The sequence below is a fragment of the Ammodytes marinus genome (assembly GCF_949987685.1).
Source record: "Ammodytes marinus genome assembly, chromosome: 10".
Taxonomy (NCBI): Eukaryota; Metazoa; Chordata; class Actinopteri; order Uranoscopiformes; family Ammodytidae; genus Ammodytes; species Ammodytes marinus.
Window position 1 is genome coordinate 16,664,821 of NC_137214.1, and position 27,985 is coordinate 16,692,805.

The window sequence follows — 27,985 nt, forward strand, 5'->3', positions numbered from 1 at the left end:
TACATTTATATTACTGAGGGTGGTAAAACAATTTAGAGTTTGAATCTCCTAAAAAAACACCAGGAGGGCTTGGCAACAACACTATTGACCCGGCACACACACACTAAGGGTGTATTCACACATGACGTGTTTAGTTCGGTTGAAACAAACTCAGGTGCACTTCCACCTTCGGTGCGCATCTTTCAGGCAGGTGTGAATACAGCAAACGCACTCGGGGGCGGACCAAACAAACGCTCCGAGACCTAGCTGAAGAGGTAGTCTCGGTGCGTTTCCAAACGCACTCTGCTGCAGTTCGTTTGTGGTGTGAATTTGTCCGGACTCGATCCGACCCAAATGCTGGAAGCACTGTGCCTTTTCTTTTTTAATAAATTGCCGTCAGCTTCACATTATGGGAAAGTGTTGTTGTCGCCATTGGTTGGACGATAAGTTGTGGTTTGACCGGGAGCCCAGAACAATATATTACATTTGATCGAGAGGACGCGTAAAAATGCTGATGTGTTCAGCGATCAGATGAAGGAGAGGGGAGCGTCCCGCACAGTGCCAACAGGTTCACGCAACGCAAGAAGTGTGTGTTTTTATTTTGCTTCCCATGTACAGGACTGTCAATACTATCCCCGTGTCAGTTTGGAGTTGAACTGCGCCGAACTGACACCCAGTTGATACACAGCTTAATCAGCTGAGTGTCAGCATGAGCCTATTCTTCTCGCGAGCCGCACGTCCAGCAGCAAAAATACGGTAAAAATTATGTTTCACATCGTAGACTATACAAGCCACATAACGTGGCATTGTCATAGGGCTTCATATTATAACCATATGAAACAACAATAATTTGATATTTTTCTTCTTTATTTATAGGCTAGATGTAGGCATTTTTATTATTTTTAACTCCATATTACATTATTTCGCAGATTTTACTTTGTGCTTCCTGCTTCTCTCCACCCCTGAATGTCTGTCCAATGAATGAATGACCTCAGATCACGTATGGTTTTCCTTCGTAATTCTGGTTCACTTACAAAAAGGGGTAATATGAATGTGGACCACACCAAACAAAAAAAATCTAAACTCTATTTGGTCTGGACCAAAGCAAGTGAACTAACGGACTTTCCCTGTGTGAATACACCCTAACTGTCATACTCTTGGAGGCTATGAGACAAAGTGAGAGCATGTCACACTCGTGGCCTCCGTTGTGCCTAAGATAGAGATTATAAATACTCCTGTCTATGCATGGCTGGGGAAATGGAGTGTTGTGCAACCAACAGGTCCAATCTACCCGCAAGGGCGAGGCAGCATTTTGTTCCCTTTCCAGGTCTGGTCTTTCAATAATTCATGAAATGTGTTTGCTGTTCTTCTTTGACCCTGAACCACACAATACATCTCCCCCCAGCATGGCTCTCCCTCCCATGCATACACTTTAGTTTGCCGGTCCGATGAGGGAGCAAGGAGTATTTCCAACTGCTCGGTTGCACCAGTGATCTCACACAGAGAGTGTCACACTGCCATATCTCATTTGAATTTTACAAACACTACAGCGCCCGGGCTTTAAGCAGCAAATGTGTTTATTAGCCATCTGTTACACTGTGAGCCTGGATGTGTGTGTGTGTGTGTGTGTGTGTGTGTGTGTGTGTGTGTGTGTGTGTGTGTGTGTGTGTGTGTGTGTGTGTGTGTGTGTGGGAGGGGAAGGCATCAAGAAGTTATAGGTTACAGATTGTGAGACTTCTGGCTCTCTATGATAGATGTATTCCCATATTGATAGGTGACCTCCAAAAAATCGGGTTCAGTGATTTTTCTTATAACTGTGTCAAACTAGTGTAAGTACAAACACTGAGGACAATTTGACAGGGATTCAGCAAATAAATGTGTGGGGAACAGTGGCACTGTCAGGATGATCATGGTAAGTATTGTCATATTGTGAAGGAATTAGTAAATATCAAATGGGCTCAAAGTTGGACGGATAAACGCACTCACACGGCGCACACAAATCATCACTGTAATCTCTAAAATGCTCTATCTGGCTACTTTGCAAACCCGGTGTGGGCCTTTTGGTCTTATTATAAAGTCACTCAATTACCCAAGGAAGACTGTTAGCTCATCCCAGCCCATCTGCTGTGCTTTGATAACTCATTAATAGAAAAAAAGGAAAATCCTCATCCCCCCCGAATGCTCCTGGTCAGGATTACACATATATACCCCGCTATTGCATTTCACTTAAAACTCTATTTCCGAATATGGCAGAGGCATTAAATTAACAAATTGTTGGACTCTTTCGTAATACTGACTCAGTGTGCTGAAATCAAATAATAGTTTAGTGTCCAAGAGAAAAGAAAGAGAGAATGGGACAGGGGTTAGAGAGAGAGAGAGAGAGAGAGAGAGAGAGAGAGAGAGAGAGATACATAGAGAGAGAGAGACAGAGAGAGAAGGAGAATGAGTTAATGGATTCTCTTATCACTTACATTCAGTTCTGTGAGGACTGTCTGTCAATGCGTTTACTCATGTCTGTCGGGTGCATTAAGCCCTTGCTTTTTAGTAAAAGCAATTTTAGGGGGGCGACTGTATTGCAGTATGGAATTCTTTAATAGTGCAGATGCTTTGTGCTGTGAATGCATTACACAGGGCAATGTATCAGAAAGAAGTAAGCGGATCTGTTTTGTATGTATGAGTCTAACAAGTCAATGTCTCCATATTAAAATAAAAGTCTGAGGCATGCAAAGCCAAAGCCAATTATTAGCTGCCAATAGGTCATATAGTGTTCATTATATTTGCTATTCGGGACAGATCAGTAATGGTCGATGTAGGGGGACTTTGTCAAAGATAAAAATTCTAGCACTACAGTGTAGTATCTCCCGAAATTCCTTCACTGATGAGAACAGCTGAGGAGGGGGAAGCTGCAAAGGAACTAGCCCAAGTTGTTTTCACAGGAAAAGAAAAACTAACATTTAAGTATTAACAAGCATTGATTCCTCGTGCTCTGCGAGCAGATGGGATTAGCCTTCCTGTCAGCAAAGCAGAAGAGCCAAACAAACTATAAATAATATCTGAAGAATATCGTGATTAAAGGATTGTTTTTATAGGAATAGATTCAAACTTATATTCTCCCCCCCCCCCCCCCAGCAGACCACAACACTTTATCCCTCTCACTTCCGTCCCTTTTTCCTTTATCCATAGCAGGGGTAGTTTAAATCACTAATACAATATTCATATGCAGCTATTTGCTTGAGAGAATAATTTATTTTCTTGTGGATGCATCTTTTACAGATATGCAACTATGGAATCCTTAAGGGAGCGTGGTGTTGTGTTGCTGGAGCACTTTGATCAGCGGGAATGAAAAGCTGGTTTTAGGATGGGGGATCAGAGTAAAGAGACGAGATAGATTCAGACAAGGGGACCTTGCCATTCACATTAATGGGTTGTGAGGACTGAGAGCATGCCTTCTGGACACTGTGTAATCATCCTAACCCATGCACTTTTTTTAGGCATGGTGCCAGGAGGGATGGATAGACTGTAGAAGGTGGTTGAAAGTAAAGATTATTGAGTGAATGTTCAAAAAAAGACTTGTTTGTTCAAAAAAATATGATATCTCGCTTTGTTTCCCGAGATGATGTGGTGTTGTTTACCTTGCCATTAGAATAACTTTACTGCTTTTTCCCAATGTTCTCCGTTCACAGCTCTGAGTAACCCACGTTTCTTATACCGCTGGCCGGAAGCAAAATTAATTTTTAATTTTTTACTTTCATCCAACTTGAATTCATATTCTACTTTTACCTCAGTAGTAAACACACTCCCACTTGTGCATGCTCTTTTTCTACTAATATGGTAGAAATTCAGGTCATTTTTTTAATGATTTACATTAAGAAGTGTTTGAATAAATAAGTGATGCAATCCGTGTAGTTGAGCAAACATATTCCATTATTCTAATTTCAGCAAAATAATCTTAGAGAAACTCTTTTTCTTTGGCATTCAAACATATATTGCAAACTCTCAAGTGGAATGCTATTTCATCCTCTTTTGAACCTCCTCTCTACACTCATTATCTATAACAAAATTCAACAAGATCTGCAATGCCCTGATGAAGTGACAGCACATGCACAGCCATACACACGATCTGCAAGCTAATGGAACTACGTTTAACGGGCTAAGAAGCTTGCCCCAAGCCTCTTTTATCAGTAAGACACTGATATTATACTTTACATTCTCTTACTCTCAGCATTTCCACCTGAATAATATATTCTAATCTGTCCTATGACTGTCTTTTACTTACCGCTCCAAAGTCAGTACTATAGTTTCTTAATCACTATGTGTTGGGAGAGGAAGTTCATATCTAACACTCACTTAGGTAAATGTGTTAAAAAAATTATCCTGTTTGGATGTGTACAACAGTACAGGAGGTGGTACATATGTATTCTGAGCTTCTATCCTTACTCCCTTTTTCCCAATAAACACATTTCTCTACTCTTCTTTTTACTATTCACTTTTGTGACTTTGCGTATGAAATATACATACCTATGTCATTTACTTAACTTATTTATTTTTATTTACCTTTTTTACTTTTTAGATTACATATTTGTTTACAAGTGTATGATAACTTATATCTGATCAATTATATTCTGTTACAATCCATTTCATACATTGATTATAAATAATTCATAAAGGGATCAGAGCTAATTGTCATAACCTAACAGACTAAGATTGCATTGAAGAAAGTGAAATAATAAAAACAAGGGTTATGTCTGTGATATTGCAGGGGCATGATGACCTACTAAAAGATGATATATGGGAGGCAATCACGCAGCAGGTGTACACGGTGTGTATGGAACTTTTAAAGAAAGATTTAAAAAGCATGTCAGAGCCAACAGAGGGAATACAAAGACCAAAATAGGTGGCCATGGTGCACTCTTCAAAAAAACCAAAAGTTTCTGTCATCTTTAAATGAAAATGGAAAATGAAATCACCCACAGAAGTGAAAACCAGCAGCCGACTGGCCCAAAAGCATACATGTAGATCAGATGGAGAAAAAAAAAGGTTTCTATTTTTTTGTCACTTCAGAATGCTGGTGTGTAACGTCTTTTGCGGTTCTGGAGCAGGTCTGTCAAGTCTGAGAAAAATAGCCCTTACCAAGCATGTCATATTGATGTCATTGGGGTTATTTTGGCTTGACAGAAAGGCCGTGCTGGGACAACTGTGGGTGTGACATTCAATAGCAGTAGGAATAAAAGTATTATCTTTGCTGTTGCGAGTTCAATTTTGATACTTTTTTTTGTATCTGTTCCTCATGAGACCCACATACTTAAAGTAAATATGATAATAAATCCATGCAATACCCCTTTAACTTTCATCCTCTGTGCAGGAAGTGGGGGCTGTAGTATAGAGTGCACATTGAAATCTTGATTCACGCCTACTTGATACAGCAGGTCGACAGCTCAGCGTACTTGTGTTTGTGTTTGGGGTCAATTTAATGATGGTAATCCCAGAAACTAAAGACTGTGAAATGATAAGAGGACTATTTAGGACTTGTATATAAGGATCACATTTACGGGACAATATGAAGATTAATGAGGCAGTCATTTTGTTCCCAGATTGCAAGCAATTTACTTTTACTTGCAATCTGGGAACAGATTGTTGAAAAGTCAAAACTGAATCAAACTTTAACATACTGTGTTTATAGATTATTTTTTTTTGATTTTACTTAGTAATTGTGGAGTCTGCATGAGTCAGACCATCAGATCTTCAGTATGTCCAAACAAATCATTTTTCCTACAAAATAAAAGTCCCCATCTGCTTTTGTTGTATATTCAGATTCTTAAGTTGTTCTAGACAACAATTACATTCCTCATAGGAAAATGTTTCAAATTAATATAACAAAAGCTATAGTGAAGATACATTCACAGGCACATTTACTTCATCCATCCAAGTACGGATATTTAGTCTCTGTCTATACTTGAAGTATAACCATCGGTTAGAGTCTTACTGATGGCTATACGTAATTGTTAGACCAAGCAGATAATGTTATGAAACTATATTTTTTTACAGTTTTTTTAACACTGGTTGTTCAATGACGCCCATGATGTGCGTAAGAAAATAAAGGAAAAACAAATAAAAGTGCATGTGTGGGTGGTGGCTTCTGTAAGTCTGTTTGTGTGCAACAGTAAACTTTTGTACATGTAGGCAAACCATTAGCTATGTACTCACCATGAAGAGGATGCGGAAGTTGGCCAGTTCTCCAAAGAAATCTTCCACGCTGACTGAGTGGGGGTCGAATGCAAAATAGCTGCCTATGCTCTCGTAGAGCTTCTGCATGTTCTTATGCATGGTAGACAGTTTTTCATATTGCTCCCGGGCATGCTTGCAGAATCCGTGAGAAGGATAAAGAGTCAAGGAAAGATAAACAATGAAACATCTCACAAAACACACACAAAACAGACTTCAAAAGGTAATGTAATCATCCACATGACACCTCACAAATATGTTCGTCCATGAAAGAAAAAGACATTGTAAAAAAAAGATCACTTTGTGAAGCTTTATAGCATCAGAAAAAGCCCACCTTTGTCAAGGTCAGCAAAATAAAACAGTGGATAAAGAGGGGTCAGAGACAATCTAATGTCCCATTATAATAACCTCTCCAACTCACTTTGGAGTCAATGGCATGATGAGCTAATAGCTGCAGCCCTGTAGTAATGGAAAGGTGTTTTGTAGTCGGCGCCATGACACAGATGGTTGCTTGAAAAGCTGATTGCAGTCATTGTTCTATTGTTTCTCCCAACAACAGTGGGGTCAGGCTGTTTTGAACCTCACAGCTCATGGCGCACTGTGTAATTTACTGAACAGGCGGAGCACTTTTCTCCTGGTGAATGGCTATTGACAGCCGGCATCAGTTAAGCATTATCACAGCAGACACTGACCTCATGGAGACTGCGCTTGGACACTGCCAAGACTCACAAGTCCTGAGTGGGATGAGGATGACACAACTTCTCCCAAAAACACGACCATGAACACACAGACACACAGACACCAACTTCCAACGAATACACACCTGCATGTACTTGCTTGCAGACACTGACAGGAATGTAATACAATCATAATAATGAACCCACAATGGTGTGGAATTCAAGTATTAAAATATTTCTTGCCATAGGTTCTACTGATTATGTTAGCATTGCGCTTATGGCAACATTTCTAAGAAGTCGATTGTAGCAAACGTTAAAGGAACCTTAAATCCTGTTAAACGTGTAGATACATACTGTATACTCTTGCTGTTTACAAAGGGGTTTTGTTCGTCCAAACAGAATGATTGAAATGTTGTTTAAAGGTATACTATATTATCCCTACGTGGGAATAAACACAAGACCCTTTTTCCAGATCAAACATATGATGTGGTGCAACTGATATTGATGTTCTTTGCCGTCTGAACTGATAATACATCCATTGTCAAGCTATTAATATTGTACATTGCTTCTACATGTTCTGCTTACTTACCAAGGCATCATGGGTACAGTAATAGGCAATTAGTGCTTCAACGCAGTTTCCTCTGCACCATACACAAGGCCAGTGGTACAGCATGTGGCCTGTGTGATTCACAGGTTACAAACCGTAAACAGTTATTATCGAGATATTGTTTCTTTGTGAGCAAGTTGATCATTATCACGAGAAAGCCACCGCTTTTTCTACAATGCCATTATTTTGTTCTGTCATCTTGTCGAGGTCCAGAGATCGTTATGTGCCCTGAGGCAAAATATTGGTTGTGTGAAGGCAATGTGTCCATGTGTTAATATAAATAAAACATCTCCCTGTGCCTGTACACATATGATGTATTTGTGCTGACATAAGCTATAGGTATTGTTGTGTTATGTAAATGTGTAACTTTATTTTCTTTTAGAGTGACTTTTTACCATCAGTCTAGGGACTGCAGATGAAAAATAGCCGTTTGGCTAATTCTGGCTCATGTATATCTGTGAGGAAAGTATTTTTATGTAGCTGAAATGGAATACAAACACTGACAGGGGAAGTAGGCTGGTTGGATTGCCTCCCTGCTGCACACTATAGTGTTTACCAAAACACAGCAGCATTGGCACAGTCCAGGCTAGCAGCAAGCCACACACACACACACACACACACACACACACACACACACACACACACACACACACACACACACACACACACACACACACACACACACACACACAGGCCCGATGGATGGACTCATTGTTTAGTCTTTTATTTCTTCCCTGTCTCTATCTCCTCATCTGCCAGGACCTGATGTATCCCCCTTGCTTCTGTCAGACTGCCCTTCATCTCTTCTTTTGTCCACCTCCCTCTCCTGCTACATGTGTGTGGGGGGAAACACAGGGGCCCGACGGATAGATGTAAAAGTAAAAAACTTTTACAAAGAAAGATGTATTTTCCGACATCCAAAACTCCTGACCGAGTTGTGCCGTATCCGAGCTGGGTTTGTTTGTCTTAAAAATTAGACATGTGAAAAGAAAAAAAAAATCCTTTCAAGGGACCAATCTAGCCGCCGACAACGCCATATGGTGTGTAGTCATTTATTAGTGAAACTCATCCTCAGAGCTTCACCCAAAAAATACTAACTAGAGCAGTCAGCCATTTAAAATGCCTTCTCTCTCAACAATGCCTATTGGTTAAAATGGAAAACTGACTCAAAAGAAATAACACAATTACAATTGTAAAGTTGTGAAAAGGCATTCCTATTCATAGTGCTTAAACTGAAGATTAAAGCAAAGATCAGCAACAGGTTCATGGCAAAACACGCAAGCCAAATACTAATGTGTCAATTTAGCAGCAAAAATACATGTTGATACTTTTTCTGGCAAAGAAATGCCAGAATAATGATTCAACAGCAGAATCCATGGTGTCGTTAGTTCAAGCAACAGTACCTTACTTGTCAAATGGTAATTACAAAAGCACATACGCAGTGGTTGCTTTTGGTGCTTGGTGTGGCTTGTGGCTCTCTGTGTTTCTTTTTCTCCCATGCATTCTCTCTCTCTCTCTTTCTCTTTCTCTCTCTTATTCTCTCTGTCTCTCTCTGTCACACACACACACACACATGCACTTGTATGCACATGCGCAGTGGTAGAAGTGTCCCGCTGGGGACTGGGCTGAGGCTGGCTGGGCTTTTGCTCCTTGTATTTCCACATCAAAGACATGTCATATTGATGGAGCCTGACACACATTATCCTGCAGCAACACAAGCGGTACGGTAGAGCCTTCATCAAACATACACCCACCCACACACACACACATTTAGTACACATGCACACACCCTTATTTTTGGAATGTCACTTTGACAGGTTGTCCGTTACTCTTTTCTTCCCCTTAGTTTCTCGGCCATTTTAGCCCCTATTGTCTCGCATTCTTCAAAGATAAATTATTTTTCATTTCTTTCTCCTTTTCTTCCCGTCCACTGCCGTCTTTCTTTCAAAACAGACTCTCTTTCTACACTTTCCCCTTGATATTCTTTCCAATAAATTATCTCACTCTAGCCAAGAACTCCCTTCTTCCTCTTCCATATATACTCAGAGTGAACTTTGAGAAGTATATGCTGTCTGAGCCGTGTGTGTCTGGTATTCACGTCACTCGGGGTTTGAAGCGGAGCAGGGGCGATGGGTCTCGAGGTAAAGAATCATGCAGCCCCTTCAGTGGCCCCCTTCTGTGTTTGTCAGTCTTATCCTCCTTCTCTAACTGTCTTCAGAGAAGTGCTACCGCCTTGCACTTTCTGTGCGCCGAACCTCGCCAACGCAAGAGAAAACACAATTGTTCCAGTGCTGTAAGGCCAAATGTGAATGCTACCAAATGCCTTATGCGTAATGCCTACTGGATTTTTTTGTTGCTTAATGGTTAGATTAGAACACTTCATTTTGCAACAAAAAAGGGGCATATTTTAGCTATTTGCTTTGTCTTTCTTGAATGCATGCCTGCCCTTGGAATTACTGTAAAGTTTTCTGTGAACGGGCTCTAAACATATCACACCAAAAAGTGCTTGGCTCTGACAACTGCAGTTATCTGACAGTATAGCGTCATTTCTGAATGTGTTGATTTCACACAAAAGTCAGTTGCGATGCTTTAACAGTTCATGTTTTTGTATAATTCTCCTTTTTTCAAAACTCCTGTTGTTGCCAAAACACATCCCGTCCTTGTAAAAAATCTACAGTGTCCTCATTACTGTGTTTAATCAGTCACTTTTTATCCGTGCGTGTGACATGCCAGAAAGGCTACATTTAACATCAGTAAGCTGCGATTAAGGGCACTCATAAACACCACAAAGTCACATCAAAATCATATCCAAGTCAAACTTACCCTAGATGTAAAAAAATATATAAAAAAACAAAAATATTAAAACAATCTTTTTTGGGGGGCTAGACTACATTCAATTTCACAATGAAAAACAATCTATTTCTGAGACGGTTGCAACGGTTTTCCCAATGGCCACCTATGGGGATGGCAATAAATGACCTGGTTTGTTTACCTTTGTGCATGGGAGAGTTATTAAAGTGTTGCATAAAATCCTACAGCGGGGGCACAAAAAAGCCTTCTTAATACATCTCCTGTAACCTAGTTGCATTAATGTTTATTTAATGCCTTTCCTATGTGCTCGCTGGCCCCTCCATCCAAGGCCTTACACTAAGCCTGCTTTTCTCTGAAGCCGCCATCCCTGCTCCCTTCATCCCCTCACCTACTGCCAACAGCCCCTGCGGGCCAAATTACACCAAAGCTGCCCACTGACTGGACACACACCATCATGTTGAGAGCGAGAGAGGGATGAGAGAGGGATGAAGGAATGCGGTGCAGCGGCAGGAGTGACATGTTGAGAGCAAGCGAGAGAGAGAGAGAGAGAGAGAGAGAGAGAACACGGAAACAAATCAGACTTAAGAATTCCTTCTAATTTACTCAAATCTATGTATGAATGGAACAAATCTCATCTTGTTTTTTTTTTATTAAACATATAAAAAAAATCGATTGTAGCTTATTAAAAAGTGATTATTTTTTGGCTGGCATCACTTTGGTCAAAAATCATACAGAATCAGCAAAGTAATACAACGTATAAAGAAACAAACTGAGATAAAGACAAAACCTCAATGATTAGATGCGTTATTAGAAATATACTGATTTTTCCCCACATAACTGACTTTGTAGTATCTCTCACCACACTGCATGTCAGATTCCTAAGTGGGGAGGACGGGATCATTCTGGTCTGTGTGTGTGTGTGTGTGTGTGTGTGTGTGTGTGTGTGTGTGTGTGTGTGTGTGTGTGTGTGTGTGTGTGTGTGTGTGTGTGTGTGGAGATACAAGTAGAGGGAGTTCTGTAGGCCAATCAGCAGCAAAGAGACTGACAGCACAGCCTGAGTTGAGCCACAGTGCAGACACTCGGGCTCTCAAAGGAAATTAGCACAGCAGCCAGTAGCAGGAAATTGGGATGTGACCTGGTGCTGAGGTGAATGGAGTGAGGACGGAATGGTGTGAAGAATATATATCCAAGAGAGGGAAGGCAGGAAGGAAGGAGGGAGCAGTTACTATGTTTAAAGGAGGCATTATATGGTCACAAAACTGAATTTACTGAGTGGAAACTCATTTTTGGAGATGAGGCAATAACAATGCCAATATATCTTTACACAACACAGTACATCCTGATAAGCCGTTTTTTTATGTAATACACTATGCCAAAGCTTTCCAAGGAAGTTTAAGGGTGTACAACCATGCTAGCTCTATAACAAACTGACTGTGCTTTCCCCCCAGTTTCTAGTAAAACCAGAGTGGTGCTTTGATCGAAATGCTTATTTAAGCAAGCTAACATGGTCATAGTGAATATGTTAGCATTCTGATGTTTAGTAGTCAATGTTAACCATGTTCATTATTGCATTTATCATGCGAACATTTTCTAATTTACACATTCAATGAAAAGTCCAGACAAAATCACAATGATGACAATTCATGAACTGGGGATCATACTGTATATCTCTTTCCCTAATATCAAGGCAATCCATACAGTAGTTATCAAGACAATTCACAAAAAAGTATCAACCTCCCTATGGTGCCTAAGGAGTGTCATGAGCACACACCATCTGGGAACCATGGATGTTTGAACACTATTTTGTGGGATCGTGAATGTTTGACGATTGTTAAGATATTTCAAGGTTCTGCCACAAATGTGGCTTAAAAAAACACAGCTTAATTAGCCCTTCAAGCAGCAGCATTTACGTATTTGAACAACACAGACAACTTGTATTACAAACCGATTATATATACACCACTCTAAATAAAAACTCTAAACTTTATAGTTAGATGTAAAAAAAAAAAAAGGTACAAGAACAAATAGGTTTTAGGCCCTTACAATTTTAGCTGATCTTCTTTGTTCTGCACAAGTTTAAGGTTGGTTAAAATAATTGAATCCACAAACTGAATGCCTTGTTGAACAATGCACTCTGAAAAATGCTGGACTTTTATCAAAAGTAATCAAAACAACACTTTGTACAAAAACTCTATCCTGTTGATTTATCTTTGTCTGAAAATGAAAACATGCACAAACAAACCAACCCCCCCTCTTCCTTCTCTTTTCTGTTGGATTACAGAAGGTGCCAACGGGCTGGTAATTATTCACTGACCTCCCAATCCTCTTCACCAGATGTAATTAATGCAACACTTCAGTCAGTGTGCTGCTGTAGTGATCACACTCTACCCTCACCTCTTATCTTCAATGTTCTCAGGGTCTCTCTTAAACCTTAAATGCTTCCTTAAGTCACTCTGAACTCAAAAATCTGTTCGTATATGTTCATCTTTCTTTTAGTGGGTGTGTGTGTGTGTGTGTGTGTGTGGTGCATATGTAATACCAATAACACACGTATATCCACTTAATAACTTTGAGGGATGTAGTTTTCCCACACATCAGAGGCATCAGTGAATCACATTAGCATTTTGACACAGGGGTCAGGACCTTTCCCGCTCTCTACACTCCTCTCCCATCATCTCCCCTACAGCTCGTACCTTTCCTTCTTCTCTTGAAATTAAAAGAAAGATTTGATGTCAATTTCACTGTCAATTTATTCTGCCCATCTCTGCCTTGAAATATTTATACCTGTAGAGAGGAAGGGTTGCTTCTGCTTAAGCATTCAAAGCTTCTCCACTACAGCACCCAGCTGCTGTTGGAACAACTCAATGAGGGGAGAGGGGTGGGGGTGTAATGACTAGATCTGATAAAGGAAAAGAGAGTGCATGAATTAGATATGAGAGAGATTAGGGTCCATGGGAATGACCTGTTGAATCATGGATAGGCTATTAAAAACGGTGGAGAGAGTGCAGAAAAAATAATAAAATTGGTGTCCACTATAATGGTGCCAGTGAGTGTGTGTGTGAACACGACACAGTCCCATTAAGGCTATTGAATCACACAGCCACACAACATTTTTAGCATTGATAACCTCTATGGTTGCTATCATCCTTTAAATTCTCATCCACACACAATCTGGTGTCACATCGAAATGCCCGGGGGCCCGTGCCTCTGAGTGTCATTTTCACAGAGTGGAGCAATGACAATGCAAATCCACAGTGTTTACAATGTCGGTACTTGTCAAACTGTAAAAGGTCAAGTTTCCTCGCTTCCCCTGGCGCCCCGATCCTTTCATTAAACATCAATCAAAAGATCACAACGGCCCCCCCTTCAAGGAAACAAGCATGTGCAAAAAAAAGGCTTCATGCAAGTCATTTAATAGATGCAAGTACACTTGTAAACAATATGACACATCCACAATAATCAGAGGTGGACATTTGTATACACTACAAATAGTATCAAGTGTAGTGGAGCTGGTGGTTTGGTAGGATAATGACTGGATTTTTTCATCTAAAAATGACAAAGAATGAGTTGGCTGCACAGTATATAGACTTGTTTCCTCGCACACACCACGTCTATGTAGTTCTATGCAAGATGACAGTGATGAATCACAATTTCTGATTTGTACGTTCTCTGTCTCTCTGCCTCTTTGGTTTACACTTTCTTTATCTGCATTTTAACAATCCCACGGATAGCACAGTCATCATGGCGCAGCACATTTTCACCAGATCATGACTTTTAGTGGTGTAGTATAATCATACTTGGTTTTGTTATACATTTATTTTATTGACTGATTCTTTTAGACAAGTTTATCACACGCAGGGCCTGATGAGCATACAATGCCCTTTAAAATAGAGAACACACATAAACATGGCACCAACCTAATGCTGGTGTTTTAAAGGCAGATAGCTCTGGAGCTGGTGTGTCTCCCTTACTAATATGCAACTTCTTTTTTGCATTTGATCACTAATTACTAAACTGTAGTAAAGCAGTAGGCAACACAACACTTACAATTTTAAAACGACCCTTGCAACTACAGTGCTATAAATGCATTTTTTAAAGCACAGCAAAGGAAATGTATGTGGCGAAAAACAATCAAAAAACTGCAAATTACCAGTTTAAAAAAATACCTTTCAGTGACTGCCGAACAATCACCCTTAATTATCTTTCTGTGGAATCTTTCTATTTCCCGGCAGCTTTAAACAAACGTTAGGGTAGTTATTGAAAAAAGTGCAGGTTTGCTGCTCCCAGCGTGTCCAGATTACATCTTCTTTGTGTGACTACCAAGCAGAAAGCTGGAAATGGTCCCCCTCTTAGGTGGCCACTTAATGCATGCCTTGCGAACAGAGCGGTAATCAAGCCAGGCAGTGCGCTTTTGCAAAATGGACATCATGTTGGGCTGCCTTTGATGTGTGCCTCCAGACTGCTGGGGGAAAGTTTGAAATGTCAATCTCTTTTGCCTCATGCTGGAACGTTCCATCTCCTGTGCTTCACAATAAGCAGCTCGTGGATTGCAGCAGAAAATGTCCTTGATATTATATAAATTGCATTGATATACTTTAAATAACTCAACAATCAAGCATTGTTCTGTCTGGATACGGGGTATGTGAGAAAGGGTTAGCTACGGGACTTGGATAATATTATTATCCGCCCTCCATAAACAAACACTGATTTATTCAAATCAATCGGCTCTACGAGTGTGAGAAAGAAAAGGAATCAAGACACCCAAGCAAGATCCACCAGTGTGGTTTGTGCACAAAATATTCCAAATCTAAATTACAATTAAAATCAATGTCTGAGTTTTTCCCCCCTTGTTTAATCCAAATGTGATAATTCCCTCGTACGCAAGGCCGTTTGGGGCAGCAGCTCATATGAATTGAAATTGAAAGCTTTGAACTAAGCCTATACCTACACAAAACAGTAGCACTTAATATGGTTAGTTTTTCAGGGGCCTTGAGTAAAAATGCCTCAGAGCCAAAAGGTTACAAGAGAGATTTTTCAGAGTGCCCTAATATTTCTAATCGTTCAAGGTTTTTTAATTTGTTTGTAGATACAATGAGAATGGTTGCAGGACTGATAACAGACATCTTGGACAGAGAGACAGACAGACAGACAGAGAGACTGTATATTGATCAGATTCCCTCACTCAGACCACTGGCCCAGCAGCTAGCGTGACAGAGTACAGCTCCACTCAATAGCCTTATCATTACCACAGCTCAAACCCATTCAGCAGGTCAGCCTATTTGGCACCTGGTTCAGTGAGTATGCGTGTGTGAGTGCATTCGGAGAGGCAGAAAAGGGGGGGGGGGTCCATTTTGATACTTTAAGCCAATGAATCCCTTTATCAGACCACTTATAGCACATTTCTTTGTTTGGAACACTTTCGACCTAATCAAGTATCCCAGGAGTAGAGTTAGAAGTAAAAGGAAGATGCCTTCCACTAAAGAGTGTTGTAAAAGCGCAGGTAAATTGTTATCGGTGGACCAAAACCTTGCAAAGTCAAAAGATAGTGGATGTTACCAAGCAAAGTGTGCCTTGTAAAATCTAAACGTGAGGCCGAGAGAGAGAGACCTTTGCATATTGTTCTGTCATTTTAAAATGAGTTTCGTACAGCTGAACCACAGTGGTCTGTGAATGAAATGATATAACCCTAATTTTTTTTCCAACTGGCAGAGAGAGAGAGAGAGAGAGAGAGAGAGAGAGGGGGGGGGCATTACAAAAAAGTATATGAAGCAATTAAAACCATTAGTGCTGAATAATTAGGTTTACAAGGGGTTGCTTAAAATGCAAAAAGGACAACCTCCTCCTTTATTTGATTACAGTCAGACAAGTAGTGAACGTTGTTGTGAAAGACTGTGAAAGAAGCTGTGAAAGACAGGGCCAGTAGAGGACCACAGATGCAGACTGGGGGGAGAAAGGAAATAAAATGGAGCCGTCTCCATTGGCAACGCACAAGGCACAGAGGCTATTTTTAGCAAATTAATTTAAGGCTCTAAATAATTAACTGATAATTATCTGGCAATCAAGAGTAAGATGAAATGATCTCCCCGAGAATTTTTTTTTTGTCATTAAGGCTCAGCGGGCGGGCAGAGGAGTCTTGTGTGACTCTCCGGTCAAAATCACACTGCTGGGAGTCAAGAAAAAAAAAAGGGGGGACATCGACGGGGATATAGTATGATGTACTCGCTACAGCGCCGGTGGATTTGACGATGATGAGTGCGTAACGACTGACAGAAAACTGAAGCACTTACAATCTATTTGTTTCATAGAATACTAGATGTGTATGGCACGCATGTGTCACTCATGTTTATGCACACACACACACATGCATTACACATGCACACATAAACAGCCACAGGAAGGCACAAATGGCAAACTCTTGAAACATTAGCTTGCAAAAGGCACCATTAGCTGGAATGCAAACACACAGAGTATGTCTTCTTAATCTTCTTAAGTATTTTCCCTGACAAAGCTAAAAAGAGAGAGTAGAGACCACAACTTCTATAGCTTTGTCGGTAAGTTCAGTGGAATGCTATTGGATGTTGTGTCCAAGTTAGGCTATCTCCACACCTGACCCTGACAAGATTCCCTATATAAGAGACAAAGAGACAGGGGAGAAGGCACTGACAAGCAATTGATGAAGTGCCTGTGGCTGTGTGTGTGTGTGTGTGTGTGTGTGTGTGTGTGTGTGTGTGTGTGCCCTTCAACCTGTAACAAATAAAAGCTCCTTCATTGTCAGTTCATCTCCTCCTTCTTACCAAGTCGTCCCTTTCCTGTCTTGTCTTCATCTCTCTGACCCTCTGGTTATTTTATTTCTGCTCTCCCTATGTGACATTACTGCCTCAGTCCAGTGACCAGTGCATCACCACATGGAACTGGCTGTAACACTAAGCATGCAAAGTTGTCAATCTGACTGTCAACCGTCTTTTTTTCAGGGCTTTTCTTTAACTTCTACCAACTCCATGTGGTATATCTATACGTGCACTGTCCTTGTTGAGTGTTGCAACTTAGAAATACAATGCAAATAACTAAGCCCTGCCCCAACTGACAGCTGATTTTGTTATCCAAACCCCTCTAAAAAAACAGACCTTTCCAAAGACAGGAGAATAATATTTATGAGCAACCGTTTGCTAGAAAACAATATGAAAAGGTAATAGCCATGTATTTTTTAAGGGCAGATGTGCGGACGACGGACGTATGTTTGCACACTGAGTTTTGGGATTTCAGAGCGGGCACAATTAGCTTGACGATGTGACATAGTTTGGTGAGAGTTGAGGTTGACAGGCGTACCTAGCATTCCGCGCTGTGCAACCTTTTATAAAAATCAATGCCACCACTAAACACAAACCTCCCCTGTGGAGCTGCGCCCTGTTACAGCCTCCTTCCCCTTCTAGTGTGGGGGAAGAAAACACAGACAAACAGATAAATTAGAGCCTCCAGCCTGTCTGCTATTGTGAAGCAACAACAGGAGTGTCAGTAATAAATAAATAAATACAAAATCTTATCGAAACAAGAATCCCATCGCATTTACACTTCACTTTCTTCAGCCAATTATATTTTCTCTTCTTCTACAGAAACATACTGCTGTCGGCAGACAAAATCATTGTTATTTGCTTGAATGGTTGTGTGGGTGACAAAGTAAAAAGGTTTGGAGGCTTTATACACATCCAAGAACAGGATTTTAACAGTGAGTGGACCACTGAAGAAAGCATTTGCTTACATTGTCACTTGCTGAGACATATAAATTGTTCTCTCTAGGACATCATGGAAGAAATAAATATAACCAAAACATGAACAAAACAAGAGTGTGAGGGAGCAGTGTAGAAAGGGGGAATAAAAGCATGTTGTTACAAGAGTAAATAGACATTTAACTGATTGTTCTGTCTTGTTTTCTGGACACCGAAAGAAAGGCGCTTTAACTCAAGAAACTGGCTTTGTCAATGTGGGAACTCATCTTTTTCACATAATCTTTATCGAGACAGGTAACACACAAACACACACAGCACACCACAGCACTACATGTCTGTATAGCTTGGCTGTGTTACCTGCTACAGCCACTCCATAGCACCATCACTGTGCACACATTTGGCAGTCAGTGGCTCTAATTTGCATGCGATTACATGCCCACAGAGGAAAACTCTCCTTAATGGGTGGCATCAGCCTCTGCAGGTGGCAGGGAAAGAGAAAACGTGAGTCGGGAACACAAAAACAATCTGCTTCCTCACTCATCATTGGCTGATTTTCTGCTCCTTTGACATCCATTTGTGCTCTGCAATATCATTTTCAACTGCTCAATTTCTCTTCATTAACATTAACTGCAGCATCCCGTAATGTGGACACATTAACCCAGTTATTTTCTCGATTACCATATCCAGACTGTTTTATTATGGGCCTACTTTCACCTAAGACCTTGCCACACAGTTGATAGGCCACTTTGTCACCCCTTCATATTAAAGCACCCTTCTTATAACACTGCCTCCTACATCAATATGATGCATTTTATTTGTCACTTACAGTACTGTGTGTGTGACTTACGATGTGTGTTTGTTTGGTCGGGTATTTTTAACTATGGACCAGATGCATCCCACCATCTATCTATGCAGGCAGGGGTGGATTGTGGGATGATGGTGGTATTGAGCAGGAGGACAATCCATATCAGTCATTAAAATGCAAATGTCCTTACAAAGTCTAGCTTTAATGCTGCACTAATAACAAGGCAGTGGGGGAACAATCATGAATCAAACTTGTGTAGCGACCTATCGAGCGCACACCGACGCCATGTAACGAAGCAAGAGATGAAATAAGTTTTAACAGTCAATACAAAATCCTGTCATTATCTGAGAACGTGAAAAAGAAAATGAAGTAGAGCGAGATGACCAAATTCAAATAAAACCAAATTTCCAAAGGTAACATAGGTTCCATGGCCTAAATGAAAGAGTGCTGTGAGTGTGACAGCTCCACAGTGCTCTGTAAATAAACGTGGCTGACAGCATACATCACCTGGGTAATGCATTGTAATTCAATGCAGCTGGAGAGACCTCATAGATAGCACAATGTACGTAGGGTCCCCTGCTGACTGTGTCAAGTAAGGTATGGAGATAATAATGCAGCAAGTTTCTTGATGAATATGAATGATTGCATAAGTCAAGGCTTCCCCTATACATAGTCAGTGGTTCCCTTCTTTTGTTGTTTGTGATGCCTGAAAAATAAAACAGAAGCCCCTTGTGACCCCTCATCACAGGTTGCATATGTTAAGCAGCTAATGCAAAGAGTACGTTTTGAATGCTATAACATACATAGAGTTTGTAAATGTAACTTCTAAAAATCTTAAGTTTCATTGTGACCTAAAAAGACACATCAGTGTACTTTGTATGCACCTCATGTCTCTAGTACTACAAATACGCTCCGAGTGATCTCAAGAGTGTCTCCTTTAAAATGCTATTATGACGGAGAGAACACAAAAAGAATCCGATGTTAGGGGAAATACCTTAATTCGTTTGTGATGTCTCATTAAGCACCTAATTGACTGTGATATCTCCCTCCCCCTATTGGCTAGTGATCTGTGAACATGTGGAATAAAAACTATTGGGCAACACAAGCAGACCTGAATAAATACACTCCAGATGAGCATGGAACAGTAGGATGGTTTGGTCCCACCCTCTACACAGGGCTAATTAGAGAAAAGCATTGTTTAGATGAGCCACATCGACAGAACACAAGGAATTCACGCCATAACACATATCTTACAGGGGAGTGACAGACCTTTCCATGGAGCTTTAAAATTAAATATTTTTTTTTGTAAGTCAATGTGTAACCCTGCCCAGATGGCTTTTAGTTCCGCAATCAACTTTTTTTTAAAAGTCTACAGGAATACAACTTTGAAGCCACATTTTAATCACAAATCAAAGGAGGCACCGACATGTTGTTGAAATAAAAAACACAAAGAAAAAGAAAATAATGTCAACAAGTGGTACAGGTAAACAGCAATTCTGAACTGTGATAACAAATAATTTAAATGAAGAAGCTTGCACACAGAATGTGAATTGAAGGCCCTCCAAAAATCTAGTTGTATAACATGGGAGTCTGCAGTGGCAACACAAAGCCATGCGGGGCTCTCTTTAGAATATCATCTTGTTCATACAATGTATTTCTCTTGGAATCATGAAAAAAAAGGCTAAGCAACCTACTTCAGGGCTTTGTCAATCTTAGGGAAAGAGGATGAAGACAAGAAAGCAGATGAATAGCATGAGTGACATCAAGGAAGTAATAGATGGGTGAGGGAGACACAGACAGTGAGTCAGACTGAGCACAGGTGGGGGGGGGGGAGGTCTCATCTTTTGCAAATCTCATCATCTCTGTGAAAATGGACAGAGATAGAGATGAGCATTACTACTAATCTCCAATCCGCACCTTGGAAAGAAGTCTAGCTTTTCATATGCCACTGACAAGCTCCCCTCGTGTGCTTTTGTGGATGAAAAAGAAAGAACTCCATGAACAGATTACATAGTGTATTTACTGTCGTACAGTGTGTAATCCCTGTCCTTGATTGTAATGAACTCACTCATTTGCCTAATTTCATTATCGTTTTTAGATAGGCCTACTACAGGCAGCTTTGAACAAAAAATAAATAAAAATAAAACATATATTATTTGATATAAAGTCCATGGGCAATCAGTAGACTGTGAAATTAAAACAAATCTGGGAAAATTATTATTATCTGCGATCAGCCCTGCATCGGGGGAGCATACTTGATACTGCTGTATCAGATGGAATCTAATAAGCTTAAAGGTAAGTATAGGGCTTAGCATTCATTTGTGGATAGGGGAAGCCCATTCTGTACATAGTTCACTTGTAATATGATAAGGAGATATTGTTTAGGGGATTAGGTTATCTCCCTGGAGAACTATTAGTGGATAAATCCTGCTGGCTGACTGTCTCATGAATCATTACCTTACTGGTTTCAATCTGATCCACAAATGGTCTCCCTCAAACTACCAATGACCACACAGACACAGACACACACACACACACACACAAACAAGCAAGGAAAACACTCGCACACGCCACAATTTAAACCCTTACACCTGACAGCAAGCATATTCCCCTTTAAAGTCATTATTTGACAATGGAAACCCAGCAAATAGCTGCAGTGAAAAAAAAAGAGGAGCGAGATGGGAATCATTGGATTGCCAACCTGTGTCCCCAGCACATAAGGGCATATCGAGCCCCTGTGTGGGATGATAAGCAGAAAGGTATAGGGAGGAACAGGCGCTCCATTAGCTGCAAAGCCCTGCAATGATGGCTAAAGTGACATTAACTAACACAGGGAGTAATCTTCTTCATGGGGAATATACAGTGTTTCGGTCAAACTGGCTCCAGCAGCAGAGAGCGTTTTGGCCATTAGCACAATGACCCTAAGTGGAGGGGCTCTAACGGGGATGGAAATGGAGAAGCAATCGGTGGAATAAATCAGTTGAAAGAATGCCACAATGCGTGATGCCATTATCAACACACATTGGCGCTATGTATCACTAACCCGGCCCTATCATTACATGTTGAGCTCAGACCCAACATCCCAGCACCACAGTCACTCACCAATGTTGTATTTAGCAAAAAGGGGGTTGAAAAAAAAATGACAACAAACTGAACAGTGTTCCTGCAAAAAGAACCCTCAGGGGTTGTATGGTTGGAATTCAATCCACTTTTTTTCCTTTCTCTCTACCTGTTAGAAATCTATTAGAGGCCAATAAGGATGGTGAGGGGGGACAAGGGTTTGAGAGATATTTCAGGTCAGCCTCTGAGGTTAATTGTCAAATTGTCTGTCCGGTCAGTGAGGGGATCACCGTGGGAAACCAATTCCTGAAGGCAGGAGGATGAACGGTGAGTGTGGATGGCATTCAGGAGATTAGAGCGGTTGATGGGAGAGCCAGAAAGGTAGGAATAGTGAAAGAGAGAAAGAGAGAGAGAGAGAGAGAGAGAGAGAGAGAGAGAGAGAGAGAGAAAGAGGAGGAAAACATAAACCTATAGAGCTCAAATCAACACTTTCACAATGCTTGCCAGTGTTAAGTGTTTACACATTTACACCATAATGTGCTTGAGAGTGGTTATGTGAAGCCAACAAGGGAGTCGAGGCTAGCCCTGTTCACATTGACAAGTACAGGGTGTGGTTTGACCTTTGTGTCAAGTAGAGATAGAAAAACAGATATGTTTATAGAATCAAAAGTAATATACTAATAATATACTATATATCACCCATTGCATGATATAATGTAAACACACACACAGGCACGCATGGACAGTAACACATGCTAGAAAAAAACAGCACCACCCACTCTCTCTCCCCTCACTGAGGTTATTATTCAGTGAGGGGAGAGAGAGTGAGAATCTGCTGAACAGAGGAGACAAACTGATTAAAGTCCAGCCTTATCACATCCATTGAACCCTCACGGAAATGGCCAACCCTTTTTTTTGCTATGTAATCATAAAAAAAAGAGACATTCACATAAAATGACATCCAAAAAACAATGTTGCTGAGGTTCGCAATGAATAATTGTTGACTCTGTTTCCATGAAGGTCATATTAAAATGTAGAATGTAGGCTGTGGCAGGGTGATGATAAATATTTGGCTGTCTGTTCAGATGTACAGTGAAAAGACACAGGCCCTCCTGTGGGCACCGCTCCACATATCTGTGGCCGCCTCCACGCCAGTCCCATTTCACAACTTGTTCAACATCTGTGACACACACATACACACACACGCAGACACACACTGACACACGCACACACACACAAAACACACACACACACGCATGCACACACACACACACACACACACACACACACACACACACACACACACACACACACACACACATATATATACATGAACGCACTGAGGCCCTTTTCTCTCACACATACAGAATGTCCCACATCACCTTGCTCAGAGATGTATGGGTTCGCCACTGTCCTCAATCATTTTAATCACTTCAATGGAAAATGCCTCATTCACGGGCTATCATTCTGTACTGCCTTGCGGCTATCTCGTGTATACACATTCCTACAGTCCTACACTCCCTAAAACACACCCCATAAACACACAAACACAGGCACGGCAGCCCTCTATTAAACGCCAGTTATAATAGAGCACTGTGTTACCCCTTCCCTCCATTATCTTCCCTGGCTAACATCTCAATTGCTGATAACAATTATTACTTACAACATACAAAAACATGAGTTATACCTGAATAACAAAGCAAGACTTTTCACCTCATTTTCATATTCTTCAATCATGGGTTAAAAAACAATAGATAGTGAGTAACCCTGATTATGGAGGTACTGACAACTCCCTGTTGCATTTTGCATCTCAAAGAGTTTTAAAGTTAAAAGAAGGCAACACTCAGTCCTGCAATTGATGATAATGATGTTAACATTGCTGTGAGGCTTACACTAGGGTTGACCTGAGTCTTTCAAAGCACAGAAGCTCCATTCATAGCCATGTTAATGCTAAAATTTGAATTGCAATTCAAAGTGGTCATGTCTTCCATAAGGTACTCTCTGGCCTCCATGTCATGAACACATAAAGGGGAGGCTGGTACGATACACATGTTATGGGATATACACATGCAGATTTTGGTCACTTATTTTTATAATATTTAATATTTAACATTTTTTAGAATTAATTAAGCAGCGGAAGAACAGAATAATAGTAGGTATTTTAAAGTGAAGATTTAAGGGCTAGAAAGGGGGTTCTGATTGTAATGATAGCCATTAGGGGTGGGAATCTCTTGGCACCTCACGATTCGATTCGATTCCGATTCAGAGGTCAACGATTCGATTCAAAATCGATTTTCAATGCATCTCAAAGCAAAACATTTTTTATGTACATACCATGTGTGAATTTCAAAAATATATTTATATGCACATCTGAGTTTGCTACTCAGAGTTTGCTAATCACTTCCTACTTTTGTGATGATCATTAAAGACAATCAACAGATGAATTGCCTTCTCTATTATTGTATTAGAGAAAAGCTTTTCTTGTCACAAATGACTTTCTATGAACAGTGAAATAATCAATGCAGCTTTCAACACAATATGGAAGTATGTAAAAACTAAACCGATTCAGTTTTATTTTATTTCTAATCTTGTAAATCATGTTTCTATAGGATTTCTATTCTATTATCTATTTTCTATGTCATTTCAACACATTGTACAAAAAGTATGGCTTGGAATTCAGCTCTCATACAAAAACGTAAACAGAGATAAAGCCGGTGCAGGTCATGGGTTTGCTGCTCTCAGCCCTTTTGAAGCCACTTTGGAAACAACTCGCACATGTGTGGTGTGCATGCGCAATGGCGCAGGAAGTATTAGTATTTACAAAAAAAATAAAAAAATAAAAAATTATAAAAAAAAAATTATATAAAAAATAAAAATAAAAATCGATTATTAACTTTTCTGAATCGATTCAGAATCGTTCGAGAGAGAATCGATATTAATCGGAAAATCGATTTTTTTTCCCACCCCTAATAGCCATCAGGCCTAAACATACAGTTCATATGCAGGCAGTAAATACATGACAGATAAAACATAATTATACCAGAGGCTGCAGTGTGAACAGGTAGTGCAGAAGTTCAAGTGGTTGATTACAGGCTTTTTACAAGCAGACGTCATGCGTTGGCACATCTTGTTATCAATGCTAACTTTTTTACACTGAAAGAAAAAAACATTGTAGAACTCAAAGACGTTTTCCTGAATACATGTGAAAATATCCATGATCATGGTCCTTAATTTGTCATTGAAAATTGAGGGTTACCTTTACTTATTCAACTGATCCCCATTTGGCACTGCATGGCTGTACGCTTATTTTTTTAGGTGGTAGCACTGGTGCTAGCAAGCAAAAAGAATCAGTAGCACAAAAATAAATTCAGTAGCACACAAAGTATTATCGAACACTTGCATAACCTTAACCCATGCATTTCGCTCTAATTACCTTTTAGCCTGTCATCTTGGTCTCATTTGAAATTCTCAATTAATGCCATATCCTAGTTTGTGCAGTAATAATTGTAGAAAAATGAATAGGGGTGCACTGATTGTAATTTAGACAAAATAATCTAACCTGCCAATTGCAATTTTTTGCTGATTCAGAATTATTTCTCCCCATAAAATTAATATCTATATATGTTTTGTATATACATATCATTATTATATTCATACTAATATTTTTTTTTGGTAAATGTCCTTCTGTTAATTAAAACCTAACTTTAAAACATATAGCCTATTAAATAAATAAGTATACATATTGGTACAAGTAGGATAAGTTAAATAGGTTGTTGTGAATGTGTTGGGAGTAGTTCTTCAGTGGCTTATCAGTTATTTCAAACTAGGCCTTTCACACCGCCGCAAAATCGGAGCTAGTTCTGGGCTTGTTCGGAGTTAGAGCCAGTGTTTTGGTTTCACACCGCCAGAGAGCCTGCTCCGGGCCGTAAAAACCGGGGGAACTCATACCCCAGGATTGAGCAGGGTTTGATAAGAACTGCTTGCGCGAACGGTTGGGGGAGGGATTATCCTGACCAACCAGAGCAACTCAAACCTCATGCCCGCCATATTTAAAAACACCGCTACTACGAGACGTAAACATAACATAATTACCGAACGTAGCGATCAAATTGACCGGCGAGAATACGCTGTATGGGTCCTGTTTGCTTAAGAAAGCAAAGCGAGAGCCAACAAGTGTAAAAATAAGACGTATTCGCCGCTGTTGTTGTGCTTAAAGCTAGCGGTAGCTTTAGCGTTAGCCACAAGAGCAGCGGCGTCGGGTGACGTACACACACGTTTACAGTGACGTCATGACGTTGCTCTCTTGCCGGCTCCATGGCTGTCTCCGGTCGATGTGAAACCAACCGGTTCATAACTGGGATAAGGCTGTAACCAGTTTTGAACTGACCCCAACACCAGCCTGGAACTGACTCTTGGTTCATTTTGGTGTGAAAGGCCTAATAGACTACTGTTGTTGACTGCTCTCTGCAGCTGAAGCAGTTGATTTTCAAGCTAGCGCACTGCAGGGCTGTAAAGCACGAACTTCCTGTTCTTACCGGCTTCAAAAAAGTCAACTCACGTTTGGCTAGTAACATGCTTTTAATGTGAAGGCGCACAGGAAATGTTCTGCTTGCACACGCGCTAACTTAACTGCGTGCCGTCTCCTTCCGGTTATTACCGTTGGTGAAGTGTATCAGACGCTAGAATCGCCGCACAAGCACAGGTGCCGAGCACACATCTTTCACCAGCCAAAGTGGAGGGTGGACTCAATAACTTACTCGCCTAAGACTACATTTACCCGAATTTGGAGAGTGTTAATGTAGAGCCCTCTAAGCAGTGTTGTGCAGCGCTCCTCTGTGTCTCAAACAGACAGCATCTGCTCATTAGCACTCGTGCGAGTGGACTAGTATTCATCATCGCACGTGATCAATTTCAGTAGCAAATGCGATCAAAACTGTCGCACTGTACAGCCCTGCACTGATTCAAAGTTTTGAGCTAGGCTAAACAGAAAAAAAAAATATGTTCTGTATATTGTCACACATTCAAAGCTGTCACTATTTAAAGGAAAGAGATTCACAGTGTTAAAATGAATAGACTCACATTCACCAGTCTGATTTGTACATAGAAACTGTAGGAGTAGGGCAGTAGAGCACATGCAAATAAAATGATATTTCATACGGAGCATCATGACCTTGCGCACAGAGGTTTTAGAATATGACCGCTGGATCAAACAAGCCTGAGGCTTCCTAACCCCTGCCGTAACCATCCATCACAAACATGCCCCAAGAGCGCAATCAGCCCACAGACCTCATAACAACCGCAGTCAGTCATTCAAATTGTTAAAGTTATTCTTTTTTTTTACTACATTACCTCTGGAAAACAATGTTGAAACCTTCCCAACCAATTATTATGATGGGTGTCATGATCTGCTCAACTGTGCTGGAGATCCTATTTCAATCAGTTTTTACCAAAAAAAAGGCGTAATAAATGTTTTTTTTTGCTCTTTAATCAGGACACAGTTGGACAGAAATGTGCTTGAATTTGAATTAAGTTGGCACCATTTTTAGTGTGTTGGAACATCTCTGCACTGCAGGCTTGTATAAAAGAAGATAATTGTTTTAATAAACAATACATGCTTTTTTGTGTAATAAAAAATAAATATATAACATTTGTAATTTAGCATTACAAAGATTGTATGACATAAAAACACGAATGTTCCTCAATATGGAGTGCATTAACATAATGGGAGTCTCCTAGACAACACCTATAGATTTATGTTATGGCCAGCCGTCATACGTATTCAAAATTAGATTTCTGAAGCCTGCAAAGTGTTTATTATTTTACAAAGTGAATTGATTTATTAATAAAAATATACTATAATTTATTGTGTTATTTTGTATTTTGTGTTACACCGGCTCAAATGTAAAGAGATACTTACAACCACTGCTTTCAGAACCCTGCACCAAATGCATTTATTTCTATACAAAATAAAAAAGAATTTTCCCTGACTTTGATGGTACACGAGAAATATAAATATTATATGTAAACTGCAGGGCTATTTTTTTGCTTCTTTTTTTTGTTATGTGATGCTCTATGTGATGCCCTTGCTTTCATAAAGACA

The 27,985-nt window shown here is 40.2% G+C and overlaps 1 protein-coding gene across 5 annotated transcripts in view; it reads right to left on the reverse strand.

The window, feature by feature from the left end:
* The window catches only part of diaph2 (diaphanous-related formin 2), a 357,664-nt gene that overhangs the window by 65,497 nt on the left and 264,182 nt on the right, over positions 1–27,985 (reverse strand). For all 5 annotated transcript variants that reach the window (XM_080035789.1, XM_080035788.1, XM_080035790.1 and 2 more), the window contains one exon: positions 6,184–6,348. In XM_080035789.1, coding sequence (XP_079891915.1) covers positions 6,184–6,348 — 165 coding nt within the window. The remainder of the gene's footprint in view (positions 1–6,183; positions 6,349–27,985) is intronic.